Genomic DNA, 20,343 nt, shown 5'->3' on the forward strand with positions numbered 1-20,343 from the left:
CATACAATAAGGATGCACATGCAAATAAACCAGCAGAGATCAAATATTACAGATAGAACTTTCAAATTTTACATAATTTCAGTGCTTTTCTAATAAGGATGAAAGCAAATGTAATGAACACAGATATGATGAATTTAATTTCTAACCTATGTTCCTAATCAATTCAGGATGAAATTCCAATTTCCTTCAATCACACAAATTTGATAAAATTATGACCACTAGAATTGATGCCTACTTTTCACCACAGTAACTCTCTTTTTCTGCCTCTCCACCACATAACTTTTCCTCTTTGTGCTCCCCACACGTCACTCTTTTTTGCCTCCTCTCACCCTCCTGACCTCCCCTGCCAATGGCAGCAGCATCTGCTTCCTATCTACTTCCCCTTCCCCACCCTAACAGCACCTCTCCCAGAATCGCAACAGATCTCCCAACTAAAAAGACTAGTTCCTCAGAGTTGCTAGCTACAGGTTGGGAAACTCCAGAATAGCTGAGAGTAGAATCTTGGGAGGATACAGTTGGGGAATGGAAGCAATGTCAGCAGAATATAATACCACAGACTACACCCTCAAAAACCTGCCATTTTCTCTAGGGAAACTGATCTCTATCATCTGGTCAACCCTGTGAAGTAGATTAAGCTAAAACTGTATGACTGGACAAAAATCATCCAGTAAACTTCCAAAGCAAGACAGGAATTTGAACCTGGGCTTTGGGTTTTTCAGAAGCTCTAATTGCTACATCACACTGGTTTTCACAGGGTGGCTGTTGTTAAGCAATAGCAAGCACCCAGCCCTGGTTGAATCATACAGATCAAATGAGAGTAGGTCTCCAAGTGCTTGCTGCCTAACCCTAGGTTGCCAATAATTCAAAATTACAACTGAACTTCAGACAACAGAGATCTGTCCCTCAGAGAAAATGGCTGCTTTGCAGAGTAGACTAAAGCATTATACCCTAATGTGTCTTCCCTCCCCAAACCCTGCCCTCCTGAGAATTCACCACAAAATCTTCAGGAATTTCCCAGTCTGGAGGTGGCAACCCCAGTCAGACCTGGCTCCAAAGTGTCTCCCATCCTCACTATACATATTACTGACAGAACCAAGCCTGGAATCTCTGGTTGCCACCAACAGCCACTGAGGTAACTCCTTGCTTAAAGCTTCAGGCCATCCTTTTAAAATTTGTGTACTTTTTTTGTTTATTTTTAAGATTTCACATTTTCCTGCAGATCTAGGGCCCTTTTCAGGTTTGTAAAAAGATTTTGTCTTATTCAGTAGGTGGACTTACATATCCTCAGATTTGTCCCACTTGGCAATTAAAACATAGGATAGTGAAATGATTGGGCAGCAGAAATTGCAAGTTGTTATTTCAGGAGAACCAATTCCACGTAATTATCAACAGAAAAATATTGAGCCATTCAATCTGTCTTCAAATTTAAAGCAAGGACTGTTTATTTTGGCAGCATAACATAACAATCTACTGAATTTTATTTTTTTATGTTGATAGCAGGGAGAGGGGGAGATTAAAAGAGACCCAGTAGGTAAAAACTGCTAGGGTGGTGAAAATAAAAAGCACAGTAGTCAAAAGAGCCTTTTCAAGTTTAAAGAGGTCAGTGGGGTACTAGTGAGAAAAAAGACAACATGCTGTTGGCTTAATTATTTATTTATTTATTTTAAAAACAGCTGGAAGGTGCTGCTAAATGCAAAGTTTGTATATCCACAAAAATGATAGCATAGTGAAAAAGGAAGATATCTAAACTGGAAATGTACAAAATCATTCAGAATATCCTCTAGTAACACAAGTTGCTGAATGGTAAATGAATGCATGAGGAAATAATAATTATAATTAGAGAAAAATACATGAAGAGAAAGGATATCTGCCAAATGAAAAGGTGTTAAACTTATAATAGACTCAGTAGCAATACAAAAAGCACAATGTAACCCAATGGAAGGCTGTGTAAATAGATGTAGAGTGTGGACATCAATATAAAATCACGAAGTATAAACATTAGTCAGAACCACTGGGAGTTGATCAGACTCCTTATACAGAAAGGCAAAATTTTAGAGGCATTCTGGTCCTATATGGAATTATGTTTAAGTATCAGCTTCCTATTTTGTTCAGTTTAAAAGTTTAATCATTGTCCTACCACGGATGATTATACATTATTCCTCAATATACTATTATATTATGCATATTTTAATGCTAGATGACATACACTGATATGATAGATATACATATGTTTTGGTATGATTGACATGGGCACCCACTGGATTGAACACTTCTCCCCATGTCTAGACATTTTTTTTAATGTTTCCCAAAGCTTCTTGTACATGTTGAGACCCTGTGAGAACTTGAGGGGGCACTCTTTCCCCCTTATTTCTTCCCCACGCTATATTTTCTTTCCTTTTTTCTGGCAGCCACTATATCCTTACTTTTCCCTGCACCCTTCTCTAGTTTCCACTTGGCAAATTACCCTGCCACCCTATTCTTCAGGCTTATATAGTATTTATTCAATTCATTTATACCCTGCCTTTCTCCCCAACAAGGAACCAATGTGGCTTATATTGTTCACCTCTCCTCCTTTGTGTCATTGCAACAATCCTGTGAAGTAAGTTACACTGAGACTGAATATTTTGCCAAAGATCATCGAAATTATGGAATAGTGGGGATTCAAACTTTGTAGAAAGATCTGGCTTCTCTGTTCAAGGTTTCAGTCTGCACATTTACATGCTCACAAATAAAACCATGTTGAGTATTAAATATATTGCTTTTTCATCTCATCTTTCACTACAAAATAGCATTCACAAAATAGCATTCACAGTACAAATATAAACAGCCCAAACCATAGCCAAAATCGCCTATCTAGGTGATGCGGGTCTGAGCCAGCAGATTTTCCCTCCCTGGGACACTTACCCCAGCAGAGAGGCAAATCTGCAAGAGGATGGACACCACAGGTGGCAGACATGGCACAGAGTGCTGCGTCAACACTCCTACTGCCTGCTGTCTCCATTGATGTAGTGGGGGTGTTCCAAAGGCATGGCTGGGGATGGAGCTGACATTAGTCAGCTTCCACACAGCCTTTGCCTGCTGGAATGCCAGCACCAGGGTCTTGGGCTTATGCCACCCATTTTTGTGTTTCTCTTTTGGAACACTTTTTGTTGGTTTTTTTGCCTCCCTGTGTTGTCGATAAGTCCTCCTAGGGGAGGCCAGGTGGTACTGCAGTGGTTCTGTGTCTTGCCACTGGGGGCTCTGGATTGGGCTGCAAATGTTAAAATATCTTGGCAGTTCTATGACTTCCTGCGGGACAGCCCACCCACTGGCGACACTCTTGATGCGCTGGTAGGGAGCTGGGAGACCAGACTCTCTGAAGCCATCAAGCTTGTTGTCCCAAGACACACTCTCTGCTCCTGTGCAGGTCAGCACCTTGGTATACTGAGAAGCTGCGAAGGATGAATCGGTAGATGAGACGGCTTGAGTGAGTGTGGCGGCAGGATTTTGACAAAGGGTCACGATTCTTGTATAGGATGTTTATGAAGGCCTATGAGACAGAAGTGAAGGAGGCCAAGAGAGCTTACTTCGCTTCCTCCAATTGCATCTGCAAGCTTGCGCCCAGCGTAATTATTTAGGGTAATTCAGACTCTAACAACCTCTTTGATTGGTCTAAAATCTGAGGAATTGGCATTCAGCTGTGAGGCATTTGCAAGCCATTTTGCAGAAAAAGTCCTCTTCTTCCGCTAAGCCTTCCTGGCCACAGTTGATACAGTAAGGGAACTGGAGGCCCCTTTGCTGTCTCCTGGTCCTTGCATAGACAACTTCAGTCGTCTTGACCCCGATTATGTAGACAGGACTCTTGGTAGCTGTGAGACCTACCACTTGTTCTTTTGATTCATGCCCTTCCTGGTTGGTGAAAGTCAGCAGGGAGGAGCTTCGGGGCCACCTGTTGAAAATCATTAACAACTCCCTTGAGCAAGGAGTGTTGCCAGGTCAGCTTAAAAAGGCAGTGGTTCACCCACTACTGAAAAAAAACCTTAATTAGATCCATTAGATCTAGCCAATTACAGCCCAGTCTCTAATCTTTCATTTCTGGGCAAGGTAATTGAGCGAGCAGTAGCAGATCAGCTCCAGAAGTTCCTGGATGATACAGAGGTTTTGGATCCTTTCCAGTCCAGTTTCCGTGCTGGCCATGGAACTGAGATGGTTCTGGTGGCTGTCGTGGATGAACTCCAGAGCCAGGTAGATCGAGGCGGCTCAGCGCTGCTGGTATTGCTAAATCTCACTGCAGCATTTGATACAGTAGATCATGACCTTCTGGTCTGCCACCTCACCGAGATGAGGGTTTGTGGGACAGTTCTAAATTGACTGTCTTTGTTTCATCAAGATCAGGGCTGGCAGGTAATGTCTTGGGGAGAGAACTCCAAATGCCACCCCATGATCTGTGGGGTGCTGCAAGGGGCAATCTTCTCTCCAATGCTTTTAAACATCTACTAGCTGGATTGGTCAGGAGTTTTGGGCTGAGTCACTAATATGTGGATGACACCCAGCTCATGTTCACAATGACAGGCCACCTGATCTCTGGTCCTGGGGCTCTCCAGCGTTGTTTAGAGGCCTTGGCTGGCTGGTTGAGAATGAATTGACTGAAGCTGAATCCAGTGAAGACAGAGGTTCTGTGGGTGGGTCAGGGGGAGAGACCGGTAGACTTTTGTCTGCCTGCGCTGGACGGCGAGGCCTTGCAGTTGGCCTCATCTGTCAGAAGCCTAGGGGTAACCTTGGACTCAACCTTGTTGCTTGAGGCCCCGGTTGCCAGGACTACTCCGGTAACTTTTTACCATCTGTGTCAGGCATGACAACTGGCTCCATATCTCTCTCGTTTTGACCTGGCCACAGTATTCCATGCAACACTTAGCTCCAGACTGGATTACTGTAACTCGCTTTATGCTGGCCTTTCCGTCTGTGATCTGGAAACTAAAACTCGTTCAACATGTAGCAGCCAGGCTCCTTTAAGGAGCATGAAGCAGAGACTGGATTACTCCAGTCTTACATCAACTTCACTGGCTGCTGATCGAATACTGGGTCAAATTCAAAGTGTTGGTGCTAACCTTTAAGGCTGTGAGCGGTCTCAGACCTGCATATCTACAGGACCACCTCTCCCCGTATTGCCCCACTAGATTTGCCAAACAAATCTAGGGCATCCCTGTGCTCACTGGAGGGAAATTTACTGGAGATCCCTGGCCCAAAGGAGGTCCAGCTGGCTTCCACAAGGGCCAGGGTTTTCTCAGCCCTGGCCCCTATCAGGTGGAATAAGCGCCCTAATGAGATCAGGACCCTGTGGGATTTGAATGAGTTCTGCAGAGCCTGCAAGATGGAGCTTTTCCACCAGGCATTTCTATCTAGCTAGCCAGCCTAGTACTAGCTTTGGCCTCCCATGGTGCATGGGGGGGGGGGTCGCCATCCATGGTTGTTTTTAACTGTTTTTAACCATTATTTTACTGGCTGTTTTATCTGTATTAAATTTACTCTTGTGCCGCCCTGAGCCCCTTGGGATAAAAATAAAAATATAAATAAATCTAATTTCAATATTAAAAGATTCAGCAGTTGAATAGCTGTTTCTAACTCTGATGTCATAAAGACACAGATAAACAGGATATCTAAAAGATGACAGACTAAGCACCTAGAAAATATGATAGAACCTGTGTTGTGAACCGCCCAGAGCCCTCCGGGGGTTGGGCGGTATAAAATCCCATAGAATGAATAGACAGACAGACAGACAGACAGACAGACAGACAGACAGACAGACAGACAGACAGGGTAGAGAGTTTGGATGTCACCCCACCTAAGTAATATATCTGCCCAGCCACTGAGGTCTGAACACAGAGAGAAGATTATTTGACATTGTGCCACAAAGCTCACTGGGCCAATCTCATACTCAGCCTAACATTCCTCGCAGGGTTGCTGTAAGGATACAACAGAGAAAAAATAATGTTGTAAGCCACTTCAGGTCCCCATTGTGGTGGGAAAAAACAAAACTAGAGTATGAGTGAAATAAATGTATCTAACTAATGTCCATGTTATCTTCTCTTTAAAAAGAAAAAGTCCAAACATTGTTCCCTGCGTAAGAGTGACACTATCTAGGCCAGAAACCTTTTCAGGCACATCATTTTAATTTTCTGTCCATTATGGTACTATGAGAAATTGATTCAGTTAGATATATGGAAAAAAAAACATGCAGGGGTGCAGGGACAAACAAGGCTTGTTCCATCACATTTGAATATTTACCAAGCTATCAGTGTTACGTCTGAGCTAATTCCACAATCAGATTAAACAAGGAGGTACTTGTGTGGCTCCACAGAAACAATTGCTGCAATCATCTCCCATGTACCAGCAGAAAATGCTCATTTGTGCATGGGGAAGGCAAGATTTTCCTTACATAGCAGCCCTTCATGCCCTGTGGGATACGGCTCCAGAGGATCCTTCTACATTGGGAATAAGCTGTTTGAAGAAACACTGCTGTTTCAAAAGAGAACTTAAAAGTTCCCAAGTGCAAGCAAGAACTTCACTTATACTCATTTGCATTTAGGATAATAATTATAATAGCAATAACAAAAAATAATCATTATAATTTATGTAGCTAAGGTTTTGTCTTTATAGTTTTACAGAACAGGAAATTCATCTTGTCTGTGTTTCCCTCACAACCAATATAATATAATATCATATCACTGAAAAGCATGAAAAGCAGGTGACTTTTTAACTTACAATTCTTATGTGCATTATTTAAAATCTAGATGATGAGATACTCAAATTTTATTCTAACTCATGAGCATTTAATTATTCAGAGCTTTACATTTAATTTTTCTAGAATGCTTATTTGTACAGGATGTATTCTTAGAGTGGATTATATTCTAACAGAATACAATTATACTTCCTCTAGCCCGAAAATTGTTAACCTGTTACACTTACATCTGTTATTGTGTTTCTGCAATAACAATGCACTAAAACTGCCACCCAATTTTGCCCAACACAGTGGATCATAGGGACAGTATACCACTTTTCAGAAGTTGGACTCATAGTGCTTTTCCTGAAGAAACAACAAAATTAGTGAAATGGACAGTGAAACTGTTGTCAGTTTTGATTGTGCAGCTGTCTGTATGCTACAAAGTATATGCCATAAAAATGCTGTACAACAATTGAACAATACGGGATACCTAGCAAAAAACTATAAGCAGAATGAAAATATGTCAAAAATATTAGGAAAACAAATGAAAAGTAGAATGATCGAACAATTCACAGCAGAATATCGGTGAAGAAGTCGCTATAGATCTCTGGTATGAAAATTGTGTGTTTGCTGAACCAAGCAGGATACAATGAGATATCTGGAAATGGGCGTGAAAGTGTTGTGCAATTCACATTTGTGCATGTCTGTCAAATGTTGTCAAGTTGTTGACTTGTGGTGGCTTCATAGGGTTTTCAAGGGAAGAGAGTAATAGAAATGGTTTTCCTTGGTGATTTCATATCAAAATACTAGCCAGGGTTGACCCTGCTAAACTTCCAATCAAGGTCTGGCTTGGGAAATTCCTATGTCATGAGTAACAAAGAAACTATATAGCCCTTCAGTCCTTCCACTAACACAGCCAGAATTAGCAAAGTTCTCTCTCCAAGCTAATAAGAGGTGTATACCCACACAACTGTTCCAAACCTCTTTGGAACATCATGACTATCACACTATCTTCTAGGAAAATCATGACAGCATTCCAAATCATTAGGGAAGTCAGATTATTTGGAAAGCTTGACAGGATATTATTAATCAGCATGCAAAGACTAAGATTGCTTGATGGTAAAATGGAGTGTGAGACTTCACACATTTCAAAGTTTTCATGGTGACCATGAAGATTCTGGATCACACTGTGCTAGGACTTGCATGTTTATCAGGCATGTGGGGGCCTGATGCTGATAAGAACCACAACACAAAGGGCAAGGCTGGATCTACATTTTTGGAAGGGGAACAGAAGTACAAATAGATGCTCCCCATATATTGTACACATACTTTTCTTTAAATAATCAGAGACAGTGCATGAAGTACAACTGAAAGATCTTAACACAGTGACAGAAAAAAATCTAACTAAAACCCAATAAAAGAATCTGGAAAACACCTCAGATGGGAAGCCTAACTTCTAACTTCTAAACCTTTCCTGTTTGTTTCAATTTTTAAAGCCATACAGTCTGCATGAACATTTGAGAAGTAAAGAGCCTTTGTATAATCAGAGACAGCTATGAGGTTAAACCTCTCTGAGAATTCATTTTTTTAAAATCTCTCTCTTATTCAGTTCTCTCTCACAACATCTGTTCCACCTTTAGTTTAGGCATGTCTACACAAAATTGAGCTCTATTAAGTTCCATGAGACTTACTCCCAAGCACGGAGAGCATGAAGATGCAAGGATGTAGTCTTTAGAAAAGAAGAAAGTAAACCTAAACAGGTCTACTCAGATCAAGTCCCACTTTATTCCTTGCTCCCATAGAAGTACTGCATACAAAGCTGCATTCCTAACTATACCCTCTGGGAAAGGACCCAGAATCAACTAAGAAAGGACCATTCTGCACAACACAAATAAGATATATTCAGGACATTTGAAAAAGTGTTTTGGGTGGAATTTTACACACACACCCCCAAAAAAGTTTAGAAGTTTTATTTTTCCTCCAAACAGCTAAACTAGCAACTTTTTTTCCTGAAGTCACTTTGAAAACATTTCCTGCTTGCTGTGCAGAATCAGGAAACATTTTATTCCTGCCCAGCTTTGGGCGCTCTAATTTTCATTTTGTGAGCAGCATGTGCCCGCCATTTTCTGCCGCTGCAGGATTCTGTGTGCCATCTGCCATTTGCTGAAGATTCTTATGGAGGTTTCCTCTGCTTGTAGTTCCTCCACCTGTAATGTCCATCTAAAATGTACATGAACAAAATTAGTTTTCACTGCCAATTTGGTGCACATGTTGTTTTTCCTTTTTTGTTTTTCTTTTGAGGGAGGTGTCTTCAAATCTACAAAGAAACCTTCCACAAAAAAACCTGACGTGTGCCGAATCAGCAGTGAAAACTAACTCTATTCATGGACTCTATTCAGCGGCAGAAAACGGCAGGCACGAGTTGCTCACAAAATGAAAGTGAGAGTTCTAACAGTGGGGAGGGGAAGGTGGGTAAAATAATCATTTGGTGAAATCAGGGCCGGAGTGGAAGGAATCGCACCTGGAACACGCGTGCGCCCTGCACCCCTGCCACATCCCCTCCACCCATACTCCTGTGCGCCAGCACGCAACCAGTGCATCATGCACCCTACCCACCCCCCTTGGTGCTATGCCACTGGGTGAAATGCTTTGTTTGTCTGCACTATGTGGACAAAAAAAAGCTAAAATGGCTCTTTTTAAAACCTCTGCAAGATGTTTTGTTTGTGTTGGGTGGAATGGGTCAAATGCAGTCTCTTTTATCACCCCCCCTTTAATTGAAATACATTATTAAATAAAACAAAGCCCTGTCTTTATCCCCCACCAGTCATTCAGAAGAGGAATGCTATCTCCCTCTTTCTCTTAAAAAGGGAAATTTTGGGGTTTTTTTAAAAAAATAAACTCATTCAAGTTAATTCTTCTAAGGTACACAGAAAACCACATGCACTAAACTTTCTCTCCTCCGGCTGAAAGAGTGGGGCTCTTACAGAAAGCAATTGGAGGATTCCTGGCTAGGATGCCACATGTCCCACCTTCCAGCAAGCCACATATCTAGAGAAAGGGGAACCAAGGACCAAAGTCTCCCAGCCGCAAGACCTCCTCTTTCACCCTCACCATGCCAGGGAGCAACACTAAAAGGCTGACCCACTTTGTCTGGGGAAAAAAGTGGATTTTCCCATGGCCAGACAAAAGATGCCTCCAGTGGCACTAAGTGCTGTACTCACCAGGCAAGGCTACAGCTACCCAAGAGGAGGCTGCCCAGGGTGGACAGGAGGAGCCGCCAAGTGCAGTAGCCATATAACCTGTCTTACACAGACTCTATTTCTCTTTAATATATCCTCCCCTTTCTTTTCACTCTTTTCCACTTTCTTTTCCCCTTTCTTTCCACTCCAAAACTGACTATATATTTGAAGAACAAATATATATATACACACATACACTATTTGAGGCAGAGATTCACCACAAGTGATTACATTAGATCAATCTTTCATGTTATTCCAGGAATTATGGCATTTGGCCATGTTTCCACATTAGGTTCATGCTTTTCCATCTTTTGTATTGGCTTTCAATTTTCCATTATTGTGTACTATGTCATTTTTATGCAGATGATCCTAAAATTTATTTATTTGATTAAAAAACACAACTATCAGCATTCAGAAAACAATGCAACCCTGTCTGATTGATGTTAAAAACTGAACAGCTCAGGAACTGCAAGATAATACAAATATGATAGCTATCATGAACTGGGTCTCTTTTTGCAATCTAATTATTCTAACTTGGCAGCAATCTTCTGTGAATTGTCTTTTTTTCAGACACAGTAAATAACTACATCACACAGTACCAAATTTTTGAGGAGGAGAGGAAGGAGAGACACCCCAAGCATTAAGTTTTGCAACCAAAAGCATGCAAATTTGGTAAATATATGCAAATATATCTTATTTGCATAATTAATTGCAATCACAGTAGGGTGACTACTGCAAAACCATGCAGTATGGATCATCAAGAATTAAAGTGGAAACTCACCTTTAGCTTTGCTCTTTGTAGCAGCCACTGGGACCAAGGAAAAGATTGCAATAGGAGAAGAGAACAAATACAAATTAGGCAGATGCTCTGAAAAGAATTCAGAGACAATTTTACTATTGTTTCTAAAATAACAAAAAGCCAAATCCATATGTCTGAGGTGTTTATATTCGACAACTTTATTCTACTGACCTATAGAAAGCCAAGTCTTGCAACTTCTGTTTTGCTTTGTTTTGTTTTAGGTATTTTGACAATGGTCTTGGAAAGCAAATGAAAAGCAGAGATGTTTGCCAGTATGAAGAGAAAAACAATTTATAATTACTCATAAATAACACTTGCAACACAATCCGCAAAATCTAAGAACTATCATGCCTACAGGACTAGTTCCATCTTGCACTGAATTAAAACTGCATAACACACATCTGTTCTGACAAGTTATATTTCCTTCTGAATTTGGTTTATTTGGCACAAATCATTAAGCACAAACTTGCTACACAGATATAAAAGTTTGCATGGGGATGTGTGGAGACTCACTTCGCCAGAAGAACACTAATACAACTTGTTGGAATAGAAATCGGCCGCAGCCCAAAATTTATTTAACACATAACTAAAACTTTGAAGCTGGGCGAGCATACCAGAGCACATCCTGGCCCCCAGGTAGCAAACCGCTGACCTGGTTATAGGGCAGCCCAAGCTGACCCCTTAGGCCCTTCGGACAGAACCCCTGTCCGGTACATCCCCCGAGGGAACGGAACAGGAAGTTACTAGGTGCCACATGGACGCAAACCCAATTTGTGACACCCCTCCCTGCCGGGCAGCGAGCTCTCAGCGCAGCCCCCAGGCTTGGCTTTCGAGAGCTCTATCGCCACCACGGACCTCATATGGAGGCCCCCGAGGTGGGAAGGTCTGGCATGCAAGCTTCTGCCTTCCCCAAATAGGATGTGCTCTTATGCCCTACCGCCAAGAGGCCCGGCCCCCGCCGACGCAGCCTTTAATAGGCTGCTGGAGGCCCCTGTCACATGCCGGTACCCGGCCACGTGACGGCCTCACTCGGCCGGCGGGGAGGAGGCTTTCCCTCGTCCCTCCCCCCACGCAACGGCGCCTCCAGGCTGAAGCCTGGGGCGCGATTTATATACAACAGTGAGTTTTTGAATTTTTGAACATGAACATTTAGATATATTTGGGTAGAATTTACATGACTCCCTTATAATATTTTAAAACCTTATATTCCACAAAACAGTATAATTACATGAGTAATTACAAAGGTCGATAAAGAATACATTCTTTAACTATAGTTCCTCCTTTCTCAATCTGCATAACTCAGGCCACCTTGTCATATTTCCTGACCCTAAATATGCATAATGTATCTACTTAGCAGAAGCTTTCTGGGAAAGTGAAGTATTTGTTAATGGAAAGGCCAACAGACCTTTCACACAAAATATAGATGCCCCAAGAAGAAGAATTAAATGCACTGTGGATTTTTTAAAATGCTAATTTGGACAGATCTTGATGCTTATATGGACAAAAACGCATGTTCATTAGACTGGCTCCCTTTTTTTCCATGCTACCTTGACACTATAAAAAACAAGCTATTATAAATATTAAGAAAATAACACCAGAACAGAACAAAATCAGATTGGTCATGCCAGGGACACTACAATTATTAACATCAATTTAAACATTTATTAAATTATAAGCTTTCAAGACATAATGCAGTGAACGTCACCAGGTCCTCTATAAAAGATAGTTATTGTCCATACAACACTATTTATGCCTTGGAAGACCATCATATTTAAGCATGGAAACAACAGTTAATTTTAATTTCAGTTTTAAGCAAGCAACTACCACTAGTAAAATACAAACTCTGCAGAGAAAGAAGTTCAGCTGGCAGTAACCCTAACAGTAAACTAATCACAATGTTTGTATATAAGAAATCCCAAAAGTTGTTGGTAGACCTAACACTTTAAGAGAAATATAGGAAGGTGTTATTTCAACCTGGGAAGACAGGACTCCCTTCACATGGTGCAGTATGTTGCTAAAGCTGCAGCAGTCCAAACTTTTGCTTGCATCTCATTAGATAAAAGATTACACCATGGGGGAAGAAAATAATTGCCTTTAAGGTGCTACTGGACTTGAATTCATAGCTTAAAGATTCAGAATTCTTGCCTTTTTGTAAGCATAATGCTGAAGCAGAACGACAATGAAAAACTACTAATCAAGTCTGATTTACTTGCAGTACAAAACATCTCTGTTGCATGTTTTCAGCCTTTCAGTGTTAAAAATGTTACCTGATAATAAATATGTAAAAATGAGACGTAATCCTAAAACTTAACATCAAAACAGTTTTCTAAACTGCATTTGTAGATTTTTGCACTGCCATCTGGGAACTCTCCTTGAATCCTGTAAGTTCTGAGCACATGATTAATATCATTCACTATGCATGAGCAAAAACAGCACATATATCTAAAATATTGAAAAGATGCGCAATCAGCCCGTGTGATCATCTTGATCTAAGGAAGCCCTGTCTCACCAAAAGTTCCAATCCACCACTTCTTCCTGGGGCCTTTTTTGTATTGGGATGCTGCATTATGGTCCTAGTGCTTTCCTTGTTCTGTTCACCCCATCCTGCTATCTTTATGAGGTTGATTTAATATGGTTTTATTCACCATATAGATTTACCAGGATTCCAAACAGATTAGCTACAATTGCTCTGATTAGGAGAGCCATTAGGACTGAACTGGTGGTGGATGCCCAGCAAGGAAATCAACCACAATCCAAATTCACACCTAGCACTGAGATGAAGGGTGAATCTGAATCAGGACCTTACCCCAAGCAGGGCATTCAAACCAAAAACAGCCTTCCCTTGGAACAACCAGAGTCCAGAGACAAGGGCTGAATCCAGCTGGATTCCCCAGCACAATTTGGAGAGATGATCACCAAGGAGGCAGTAGAGGGTGGTGCTGACCAGATGCAGCTCTCTCCGCCCGACCAAAAGAACAGAGCTGCAAGGCAGCTGTGGTTCCTTCCTTCCCCCTCCTGCCGCTCTGGCCCTGAACAGCAAGTCAGGTAAGTAGGTTTGTGGGGCCTCGCCATTTGGGAGCATGGGGCTGGAGAAATTTGTCTCGGACCCTGGACATGGAATGGGGAGACATTAAGGGGAGGGGAAGACAGGCGAGTGCTGAGGCAAGGTAGGAAGCACCTGGATAAGGCAAATGGGTGGCAGGCGAGCAAGCTAAAGGGCCCAGCCTACCAGTGAACAGGCAACCAAGGAGGGTGTCCAAGGTGCATGGTCTCTGTGGCACACTATAGGACAAGAGAAGCTCTTCTGAGGAGCCACTTGTCTCCAGTTGTCCATTGAGGCTTGTGGCCAGGGGCATACTGCCCATGGGGACAGGGGGGTAAAATGACCACAGGCATGGCACGGGGGGACAAAATCACCCCCACCCCCTCGTACTGACCTGGCTTGGAAGAGCTGGATTGGCATGGATGAGGCACCTAAAGACCAAGCTGGCCTGCTGCCCCAGAGCCCGGCTGAGCCGCCTCCTTCCCTCCCCAGGTCATCAGGGGCAGGGGTGGCTCAGAAGGGCATCCTGGTGGCAGACCGGCTCTTGGGCCACCTGCAGTAGCACCTTGCCCCCCTGCCTCCCTGAAGACTGCCTCCTGCCCTCCCCAGGGCATGGGGAGGGCAAGAGGCTGCCTGCAGGGAGGTGGGGGGTGGCTCAGATGGGCACCATGGAAGCAGGTCGGCCCAGAAGCTGACTTGCTGCTACAGTGCCTATCCGAGCCATCCCAACACCAAGCCCCACACCCAAGTATGGGGGTGGGGGCAGGGGGCGCCAAGAGCAGGTGTTGTCCCTGGGCACCATTTCCCCTGATACGCCTCTGCTGGCGGCATTCAGCTCCCCCCTTCTATGGCTGGCAGCATTCGGCTACCTTCTTCCCAAGGCTGACAGTGTCCAGCTCTCCCCTTACTGAGTCCAGCTAGACTGGCTGACTCCTTCCCTCTCTGGCCAGGTGAGTTTCTGCTGGCTTCTCACATTCCCAATTGCTCTCTGCAGTTGTAACCTGCTGGCTACCTTTCCCTCATGTATTTTTTTTATGAAAAAGGAATGTCTCCCTTTGAAAAATACAACTTTCTCCAGTGATTATGCCACTATAAATGCTCTTATATCAAAGTACCTTTATCATAGTGCACAGATGGATTGATTTTACAAAGACTGTATTTTTTAAAAGATTTATTAATGTTAATAAACACTCAGGACTATTTTTTCAAAAACAGAACAGCCTAATTCCAGTTCTGCTGCACAACACAAGACCTCACTTTTATCTTTATCTGAGACAGAGTATAGGATTGTACAATTGCCTTGCAGAATAATGTCACACTACAGATGCTAAACTACTCAAAATCATGCTCAGTTTGAATTTCAAACAAATCCTCACTGTAATCATATAAGGTGCATGACTAAAAAGGAGGTGGGCTTGCATCTTACTTTTAAACAGCAAAAAATATTCTGATAATTTATTTACATATCCTGTCATATAATGCCAACACTTACTTAGTTTGAGCAAGATATTTTCCCGTTTTTATTTTTTTTGCCTTCTTTGGATAATAATTATCTTAAAGGTGTTGCTAACTATTTGGGCAAGCATAGCTGTCATGGGATCAACTGAATGAACAACCACAGCAATTTATAAAACTGAGTGTGAGAATGGAGTTTTACCTGCTTTAGAACAATCAAGGTATTTGTAGCTTTGAAGACACCTCATTGAAAACAAAACAAAAAAAGAGAGGAAAAATGACACGTGCACTGAATCAGAAGGCAAAACTAACTCTATTCATGTATTTACACATTGAAATGGTGGGAAGCTGCGCTGTAAGCAGAGGAAACTTCTGTGGGCAACACAGCAAATGGCAGACAGCATGGAGGATCACAAGAGGAAGAAAATGATGGGAGGAATAGAGCAGTGGGAAAAAGAACCATTTTGAATAGCAATTACCTAGTGCAGGCAGTGGGGGGGTGGAATCTGAAATGGTTCTTTTAAAAAAGTTTGCATAATGCTTTAAATTATCTGTGGAGAATGGACCTATGTTGTGTATGGCTCAATTTGGAACAGTCTTCAGCAATACCTCAGCCTGTGTATTTTATTTAATAACAAGCTGGACAGAAAAAAATGGTTGATTCTGCACAGCATGAATATACAGTGGAACCTCGGTTTTCATCGGTAATCCATTCTGAAACAATATGTGAAATCCAAAACCAACAAAAACCGAGGCAATGATTTCCAAAAGACAGTTCCATAGGAAATTAGCACGATCTATTATGACGAAAGCGGCAAAAGCGGCAAAATCCAACGAAATCTGAGACAACCAATGGAAACCGAGACAAAATGTTAATGGAAAAAAATCAACGAAATCCGAAACCGACAATAACTGCAGTCAACGAAAACTGAGGTTCCACTGTAACATCTTTAGGACATTTTAAAATATCTGTTTTGGCATTTTGTGTTCCCAGACTGCAGGACAACACCAGCGTTGCCAGCCAAAATGGATCTTTTTTTCCACCTGCTGCATGGAGCTCTTTGTCAGTTTCACAGTCGTATCCACACTTTTGTGTGCTACAGCAGATTTTCTGTGAAGATTCCCCATAGTGGTTTCCTCTGCTTGCAGCTCATCTGTGCATAATTTTGTTGTAAAAAACAGATGAATAGCTTGTTTTGCCTAGTGATCCCATGCACATGCCATATTTCCTTTTTTTGAGGGGGATATCTGTGAAGCTATGACATGACTAGAGAAGCTGAAATATGTGCATATTTATGTCACTGTAGCTTCACATAAATCCCCCTCAAAACAAAAAAAAAGGAAAAACGATACATACATGGGATTGGTAGGCAAAACAAATTTTATCCATCTACTTTTTACAACGAAATTGCACATGGATGAGCAGGGGGGAAAAAGGAATCTCTGTGGGCAATCTTCACAGAGAATTTGCTGCAGCACAAAAAATGGTGAATGCAAGTGGCAAAAATGAAAATAATAAAGAAATAAAGCATTTCTTGCCTGCTTGTGTTTACTCAGCAGACAGGAAACATCTTCAACCCAAGTTGGGGAGAAAAGATCACTAGTTTGGCTATTTTTGAAAAACCTGAGTTGACGGGGGGGGAGGGGAAAGAATTGAAATTGTTTTGGAGAAGAGGGCTGTGTGAAGTTCTTCCCCAAAACACTTTTTATAACAGAATCCACCAATATTCCAGCATGTGACTTTGGGCAAAATGTTCAAGCCTGGGACAGCAGAAGCTACAAATATTTTTTTTCCATTTGTACTTCACTTAATAATAGATATTATTATGTATATTTCTATCATGATATTTTTTACAACTGTGACATCAATTGGCATACTTCATTCCATGCGCAAAGTGGACCATCTGAACTTGGTGTACCACACACACATAAGTGCATATTATAAACATTTTGTGCAACTTTGATTTGTCTGAGTTGACGGGGGGGGAGGGGAAAGGGTTGAAATTGTTTTGGAGAAGAGGGCTGTGTGAAGTTCTTCCCCAAAACACTTTTTATAACAGAATCCACCAATATTCCAGCATGTGACTTTGGGCAAAATGTTCAAGCCTGGGACAGCAGAAGCTACAAATATTTTTTTTCCATTTGTACTTCACTTAATAATAGATATTATTATGTATATTTCTATCATGATATTTTTTACAACTGTGACATCAATTGGCATACTTCATTCCATGCGCAAAGTGGACCATCTGAACTTGGTGTACCACACACACATAAGTGCATATTATAAACATTTTGTGCAACTTTGATTTGTCTGAAACCTATTGGTTAAACTATCTGCCTGCAAAATGGTATACTGCTCTTGTACATGGGTTTAACCTTTTGAAAGTTGGTTCTGCACAGCCTTTGCACTTCAGACCTTATGGCAAACCAGTACTCCTACAGTTCCCTTACAAGTACTACAAAGCTTCAGCCAACTTATTTTCTAACCTTGTGTTTCAGCACTCAAAACTCAGACCACATGACCCTTTTTCCTGCAAAGCAATTCTACCCAAAATGTCTGCTCCTAAGAAAACAGGAGAAAAGTCAGATGTGAAAAAGCTGCTAGAAAAAGAATTGACAAATTAACTAATTATGATGTGCAAGTAAGCTAACTGAAATTAATTAACCTCAATAGGATGGTTACTGTGTTGTGGAACAGACGCTCTGTATGCATTAGAGACACTACACACTCATTACTTTCTGTCCAAATTCAGCACAAGGTTGGTTTTGGTACTGTTAAACTATAAAAATAAATTTCAGTTTCTTAGGATGCCACATTTTTATCATTGTTTTGTGAGCAGTTATTGCCCCCAAGGAAATACAATTTAATGTTACATATGCTATCCTCTGTTGGATAATGTATTTATAATATATTTTCCACATTTGCATTTTCCTATATCTCTTCTCATTCTTAGATCATTTTAGATATTCACACTTTTATATATACACAATGCATTTAGAGGGAAAACAGTACAGGTCGAGTTTAGTTTCTATACCTCCCATAGTTTCTAACCTGAATAGCCTGTGCCCTGAAACCTGGCCAAGACTGTGTAGTGGGGAACCCAACCATGGTGAGAGAACTGAATACATGTATGTGCTTCTGCATAGGTTCCCTCTGCCACCTGTAAAACCCTGTGTTAGAGTGTCCATGAAAGCATGTCAGTTGTATATCTAACTATTAGTTTGCATTACCCAACTAAAGAGTCTTGTTCATGAATCGGAACATGCACAGACATGGATATTTTGTTATCATCTTGGGGACCCCTTAGATTTACAGAAAAATCAGAAACCTGAAGAAAATAGAGGGAGGTTAAATCACCCAAACCAAAGGCATATTTGTTTATGTATGTACATACATTCAGAGGTGTAGCTAGAGAAAATGGAGCTTTGCCCCCCCCCCGTATGGACGGCCTCCCCATGACCAAAGGCTGTCCTCCCCCACTATGACCAAAGAACAATTTCTTGCACCATGTCATCTCAAAGTCACAATCACATTATAGAACATGTCCCAACTCATAAATCTGAACACATGCCCCAACTCACAAATATAGGCTCCCTATTTGAAACAACATTGAAAGTGATGCTGTTTGAGGGCCTCCAATTCCACCTTGAAACAGGAATTCATTTTATCAGCTATGAGAGCCCAGATTCTTCTTTTAAATCCACCTTAAAGGGAAGAATCTGGGCTCTCTTAAAGTCAGTTCAACAACATTGGAAAATGATGTTGTTTCATATAGATCTCCCCCACACACACACAGCCACAAACAAGCAATGCACTTTCAGTGTTGGTTGCTGTGTAGCCTTCAAAATGACCATGGTTCTGGTAGATTCAGCCCCTAATGGCCACCTGCATCTGTGGCTGGCATCTTCAGAGGTGTATCACAGAGAGAAGTCTGTTATACACTGTGTCCAGATTTCTCTTATTACAGACTTCTCTCTGTGATACACCCTTGAAGATGACAGCCACAGATGCAGGCGAAACATTAGGAACAAAAATGTGAGACTCAATGCCACATGGCCGGAAAGTCCCACAAATAAATCCAGTTGAATTCATCTGTGAAAGCTGTTTGACAATACTTTCAATGTTTTTTTTAATCTCCAGCCCCAGATTCTCCCTTTAAATCCAATTTGGAAGCAACCAGAAGGGACCAGAATCTGGGGACAATTTGAGGGTGCCAGTTAGGGGAGCAAATGCTTAAGCCAGAAGTGCCCAGCCACTTCCCAAAGTCTACTTTCAGGATATTTGAACCTGATTATGTTCAAATTCAGCTGAAGGGAAGTTTGTTTCATAGGGGGTCCAAAGTTGTGGACCCCTCAAAGGGAAGCTTCCCATCTACCAAATTAGTCTCCCATTGTCAATGTTGAACCTTCTTTGGGGGTCCAAAATCCATGTCCCCAAACCTAAAACCAAACTTCACCAAACCTGACTAGTATCAGCAAGAGACTATCCTGATGATACCACCCAGGTTTAGTGCAGTCCATTCCAGGGGTCCCAAAGCCATGAATCCGCAAAGCGTTTCCTGCACCCACCTAGCTAGCTCCCAATGTCAAGCTCTGGTGAATGGATATCCTTCCTCAAAGTCCATAAATCCCTGGAACCCCCAAAACCAAAACTCAATTAAACCCATGATGCCTGCCTGCATGCCCACCCTGATGATAACCTGCAATTTTGGTGCCCCAAGTCTAAACTCAAGTGCGCAATTCCATGTGCTCAAAGCAAAACCAGAAAATATTTTTTAAAATACATTTTTGAGTTTTGGCACCCCCTGCAGGTGTGCGCCCGGTGCGATGCGCATTCCCCATCCCCTGGTGGCTACACCACTGCATACATTACAATTTGTGTTTGGAGCCAGCACTGACTACCTCTGTCTTTCCTTTCTCTCAGTGCAGTATGTTCTGTTACACATACTCTCTGTACATACAAATCAAATCATTTTATTTATGGTCTACGACCAGAACAGCAAAAACAGAAATACATAATTCAGCAATAATAATTCACGAATCAAAGATAGTACATAGTACAAAATATATAGTCAATATTACTGAGGGGATATTCGCAGGAATT

At 41.7% G+C, this 20,343-nt stretch overlaps 1 protein-coding gene across 3 annotated transcripts in view; it reads right to left on the reverse strand.

Moving 5' to 3' along the window:
- CADM2 (cell adhesion molecule 2) overlaps positions 1-20,343 on the reverse strand; it is a 516,061-nt gene that overhangs the window by 247,584 nt on the left and 248,134 nt on the right. For 2 of the 3 annotated variants that reach the window (XM_048492994.1, XM_048492992.1), the window contains one exon: positions 10,721-10,747. The exons of the other annotated variant lie outside the window; for it this stretch is intronic. In XM_048492994.1, coding sequence (XP_048348951.1) covers positions 10,721-10,747 — 27 coding nt within the window. The remainder of the gene's footprint in view (positions 1-10,720; positions 10,748-20,343) is intronic. 3 annotated transcript variants of the gene reach the window in all.

This window comes from Sphaerodactylus townsendi, linkage group LG04, assembly GCF_021028975.2.
Source record: "Sphaerodactylus townsendi isolate TG3544 linkage group LG04, MPM_Stown_v2.3, whole genome shotgun sequence".
Taxonomy (NCBI): Eukaryota; Metazoa; Chordata; class Lepidosauria; order Squamata; family Sphaerodactylidae; genus Sphaerodactylus; species Sphaerodactylus townsendi.